Source organism: Octodon degus, unplaced genomic scaffold (assembly GCF_000260255.1).
Source record: "Octodon degus isolate 3935 unplaced genomic scaffold, OctDeg1.0 scaffold00050, whole genome shotgun sequence".
Lineage (NCBI taxonomy): Eukaryota > Metazoa > Chordata > Mammalia > Rodentia > Octodontidae > Octodon > Octodon degus.
In genome coordinates, this window is record NW_004524626.1 from 8,771,735 (window position 1) to 8,777,037 (window position 5,303).

At 52.4% G+C, this 5,303-nt stretch overlaps 1 protein-coding gene across 1 annotated transcript in view; it reads right to left on the reverse strand.

Moving 5' to 3' along the window:
• Window positions 1-2,517, reverse strand: part of Mydgf (myeloid derived growth factor) — a 7,973-nt gene extending 5,456 nt beyond the window's left edge. Inside the window, exons 1-2 of the mRNA XM_004632960.2 lie at window positions 2,305-2,517; window positions 1,148-1,198 (exon numbers count right to left, since the gene is read on the reverse strand). Coding sequence (XP_004633017.1) covers window positions 1,148-1,198; window positions 2,305-2,478 — 225 coding nt within the window. The 5' untranslated portion in view covers window positions 2,479-2,517. The remainder of the gene's footprint in view (window positions 1-1,147; window positions 1,199-2,304) is intronic.
• Between the last annotated feature and the right edge of the window lie 2,786 nt (window positions 2,518-5,303).

Consider the following 5,303-nt stretch of genomic DNA (forward strand, 5'->3'; position numbering starts at 1 on the left):
GGGCTGGCTGGCATGTGGTGCTAGAGGATCGAACCGAGGTCCCTGTGCTTTGCCAAGCTTGTTTCAAGTAGGTGCTTTAGACCACTGAGCCATCTCTCCAGCCCCAATAAATAAATAAATATAAAAGGAAGCAACTAAAAGAAGAGGAGGTGAGGGAGATGGCTCAGTGGAATAAGCGCTTCCCTGGTAAGCCCAAGGGCCTGAGTTCAATCCCCGGTTCCACCAAAAAAAAAAAAAGAAAAAAAGAAAGAAAGAAAGAAAGAAAAAAACCTGTCAGACAATACACAGCATCTTATTTTTAAACATGGTAGGGGTGGGGGCATGGTGGTGCACACCTGTAATCCCAGTATTTGGGAAGCTGAGGCAGGAGGATCCCCATGCATGTGAGGCCATCCTGGACTATATAGTGGGATTCTGTCTCAAAAATAAAACAAAACAAAAACTGATACTGGGGACAAAAACCAAAGCCTTTTGTGCTCGCTTCGGCAGCACATATACTAAAAAAACCAAGGCCTTTGTACTAAGCTACATGCCCAGCCCATCTTTTATTTATTAAGACAATGTCTTGCTAAATTGCCCAGGCTGGGCTTGAACTTGTGACCCTCTTCTCTCAGCATCTCAGGAGTGCCTGCCATCATGCTTGGGTGTATAGTGTTCTTTGTGGGATTCTGTTACAGGGAAAAATGAGAAAACTTTTTTTTAAAAATGTATTTGGTACAAAGTCTATACACAGGCTCTCACTTCGTAGATCGGGCTCATAGTGATCCTCATGTTTTCAGCTTCCCATACACTGGGATTACAGGCGCAACCACACCCAGTCTCAGTGCACCCTGGGGGATGGAACCCGGCCACTGCGCTCTGCCTAAGCAGGCGCTTTCGTCCACTGAGCTATCTGGCAGGCCCTGTTACAGAGAAAATGAATACACGCTAATGGAGGCAAAAGGGATGGCAGAACCACAGCCCACACTGCTCTTCTGTCTAAACACCTCCTTGCCCTGTGGGCCAAGAACAGCAGAATCTGCTATCACTGTCTGGCAGGAGCACTGTCCCCTTCTCCCGGTTCAGCAAGAACAGCTCAGGCACCCAAGAGCCACTGTCCCTACAGGGCCTCTGTAGGGCAAGTGGTGTGGGGTGCCGAACAACTCACCTCATTGGTCCCTCCTTGAGATGCGTAAGTGAACAGACAGGTAAACTTACCCTAGAAAAGGGGAGAAAAAAGGCTTACTAGGAGGTGCTCCTCAGAGCCAAGGGCACAGGGTCTCAGGCCTGCTGAATCAGGAGTGGAGAGAGACCCTGCAGGAGCCGCAGCTACCCCACCTGTGTGTCCCTTCCGTGAGCCCCAGGGTCATTAGAAATGGCCCGTGTGCCCTCCAGCAACCACCCGGTTTTCTTTCTTTTCTTTTTTTTTTTTTTTTGCGGAACCTGGGATTGAACTCAGACCCTTGTGCTTGCTAGGGAAGCGCTTACTCCACTGAGCCATCTCCCAGGCCCCCCCCCCCGGTTTGTTGTTGTTTTTTGGTTTTTGTTTTCATTTTTTGCAGAACCAGGGTTTGAACTCAGGCTCTTGTGCTTGCCAGGCAAGCGCTTATTCTGCTGAGCCATCTCCCTGGCCCCACAACCACCCCTGTAGAAGGTGCTCTGGGAGCAGACACCTGGAACCCTGGACCTTTTTCTCTTTTTCGAGAAAAGTTCCCCCTATGTTGTTCAGGCTGGACTCGAGCTAGTGGAGATCCTCCTGCCTCAGCCTCCCACATGCTGGGATTACAGGCACATGCCACTACCCCTACAAACGTAAAAACAAAAAAAACCCTTCTGAGCCGCTATTTCCTCTTCTGCCAAATGGGCTTAACAGATAAGACCCCGAGCAAGTCACTTGGCTACAAGGAAGTGCTCAACACAGGTTAGCGACGGAAACGGCTGTCGCACTGCAGGAAAGGGAAGCTGAGGAAGCGGCTTTTCCCAGCGAGCTGGGGACAAGGCTGAGCTCCACCCTGGTGTGCTGGTTTCACGAAAGGCGCCTCGATGACGAGGACACGGGACCCCGCGGGCGGACGCGGACGGCACAGACCACGGCCACTGCCCCAGCCCCTCCCTCCCCACCCCAGGGTCCGGCGCTTCCCGCTCACCGGGCACAGGTGACAGTCGGAGGGCGGCGAGGCGGAGGCCACGCCCCCCGGACGCCCCCATCTCAGTCCTTCCCCCCAGCGAGCCCCCCGCCACTCGGAGTCTGTGACCCACCCTGGCCCCGGGCTCCAGGCCACTGCGACTCCGGTTCAGACACCCCGGGGCGACGGCGGCACCTACCCCGGGCCCCACGTTCTGGGAGAAAGAATGCACGACGCCACCGGGCCTCACGTCAAACGCCACTGTCGTGGGCTCGGACACTGCCCCTGCCGGCCTCGAAGCCACCGCCGCCAAGAGCACCGCGGCAAACCAGGCTCTGCCGTAGGAGTCCCAGTTTCTGCTGGGCGCCGCCATCTTGGGATCGGGCGCGGCGGGCGGGGGAGCGCGGACGAGGCGTGGCGAGGGGCACGTGGAGCGCGCGGCGCGGGCCACGTCGGCCTACGGCGGCCGCGTGCCTTCGGGGCCCGCCCCTTCCGCCTCCCAGGGGCCGTGGGGCGGGGCTGGGCAGCAATGATTGACTGAACCGCTCTTCCAATGAGTGCTCGTGGGTTGAAAGGTTGTGGTGGTCTTCAGCCACACACCTTGTAGTGGTTGCTGCCCCAGTCTTCGATGGACGCTCAAAACGAGTGGAAAAGACACGAGGGATCTTACGCTTCTCTTGAAATTTATCTTTTTTAAATTTTTAATTAACGTATTTTTATGTACTTGGCACAGGGTCTCACTGCGCAGCTCAGACACCTAGTGATGTTCCTGTTTTCAGTCTCCCCAATGCTGGGATTACAGGCGTGCGCTTCCACGCCTGGACTCAGTGGCTAGCACAGCGACACGGCATGTGGTACCAGAGATCAAACTGGGGTCCTTGTGCTTCCCTAGGCAGAGCACATAGACCACTGAGCTATCTCCGTGGACCCTGAAATTGATTTTTTTTTTTAAATTATCTTTTAAAGATGTCTAGGAGACTGCCTGGCAAGTGCAAGGTCCTAAATTCAATCCCCAGTACCAAAAAAGTTAAAATTTTGTTTAAAAACGTGAGGTGGGGAGCAAAGAGATAGCTCAGCACCTGCCTAGGCAAGCGCCAGTCCTGGGGCTTTGATCTCCAGCGCCGCCGCATAGCACGCCGGCCCTGCTCACGGCTGCGCTGAGCTGTCCACTGAGTCCTGGCATGGTTGCGCACGCCTGTAATCCTAGCGCTGGGGAGGCTGAAAATGGGGATCACTACGAATCTGAGCTGCGCAGTGAGACCCTGTACCAAATACATATCTGTATTTCCTGTTCTGAACCTCCCCAGCGCTGGGATTACAGGCGTGCACCACCACACCAGGACTTTTAGCTGGTGCAGTGCGCCCCTAAGGCAGTGCTGGCGGGGCATGCCAGATTAGGGATGGAACCCTGGCCAAAGCAGGCGCTTAGACCCCTGAGAAATACATAAATTTAAAATATAAGAAACTTTTAGGGGAGCCATGGATATAGCTCAGTGGAACAGAACCAGTGCAAGATCCTGAGTTCGGTTCCCCGTACACACAAACAAAAAAGTATTTTTCCCCTTCTGGTGCTGGGGATTGAACCCAGGGAGTTCACACTGAGCTACATGCCCAGCCTTTTTTTCATTTCTTATTTTGAGCTAGTGTCTCCCAAACTCACCAAGTGGCCCAGGATGCGTTCGCTCAAAACCTGTCATTCTTGTGTTTCAGCCTCTGAGAGCACTGATATGCCAGGCCCCACCACGCCTGGCTTCCTGTTCATTTTTTTTTTTTTAATTTTATTTATTTATTTGTGTGTGTGTGTGTGTGTGTGTGTGTGGCCAGCTCAGCCCACCAGGGGTCGGGGCTGGCTGGCATGTGGTGCTGGGGGATTGAACCGCGGTCCCTGTGCTTTGCCAAGCTTGTTCTAAGTAGGTGCTTTAGACCACTGAGCCATCTCACCAGCCCCATTCCTGTTCATTTTTACATGATGTCAGTTCAAATGACATTTGAGGGGCCGGGGAGATGGCTCAGTGGAATAAGCGCTTCCACGGCAAGCGCAAGTGCCTGAGTTCAATCCCCGATTCAGCAAAAAACAAAACAAACAAGGAAACAAAAGCGACATTTGATGGCTGCTGCCTTACATAAGCTCCTTGACATTTCACAGAGTATATTGTCAAGTATAAAAATAGTGGGTTTTTTTCACCAGGGAAATAATTTTCAGATCAATATTAGTTTTTTGGAGTTTTTTTGTGCAGGGTTTCACTACACAGGTACTTATTAATGACAAAGAGAAAAAAGGCAATTTCATGGTGGATGGTGGGCAGTGTTTTTTGTTTGTTTGTTTTGGAGACAGGGTCTCACTATGCAGTTTAGGCTGGCCTTGTGCTCACTTTTGTAGCCCCCAGGCTAGTCTTGAACCCGCAGAGATCCTCCTAGCTCAGCCTCCTGAGTGCTGGGATTACAGGTGTGCAGCACCACTCCTGCTTCTGAGGCCGCACGGTGGGCGCCCGCATCTGGGGCCGAGACCGCACAGCATGTGGGACTGGGGATCGATCTCGGGTCCTTGTGCTTGCCGGATAGGTGCTTTTGTCTCTGAGCTATCTCTCCAGCCCCAGTGGGCAGTGTTAATGTCAGCAAGAGTGTTGTTACAGATGCACTGACCAAAGGACACTGTCCCAGAATCCTCTGGGATTCTGCCAGAAATGCATGACCAGTCTAATCATGAGCTCATCGCCCGACAAAACCAAATTGAGGGACATTCTATAAAATAGCCCACAAGTCTCAGGAACAGAGGCTGAGGAGCCCTTTGAGACTGAGGAGACAAGATCGCAGGACGCAGCGTAAGATCCCGGACCGCAGAGGGGCACAGGAAGGAGCCGGCCCAGCTGTAGCGAGGTACGGGTTGGGGAATGGCCTCGAGCCGCGTTGACTTCCTGGCTTTGGGGCTCAGCTTGCCCATATGACTTCTGAGACTTTTCTGGAAGCCTAAAATTATTTTGGAATAAAAAGAAAAAATAATCCCTCCCTCACAGACATGTTAAGAAAGGTCGGGGAGGGGATTTAGGTGAAACTACTGCAAGATTTAGCACAGTGAGAACTCTAATCAGCTGTTGCTAGTGAGAATCTCACCAGGAAGTCTCCGGATTTCAACTTTAGAAGGAAATCATTTGTGTTATGTTTTGTTTTGTTGAGGCGGACAGTCTCACTATAAATATA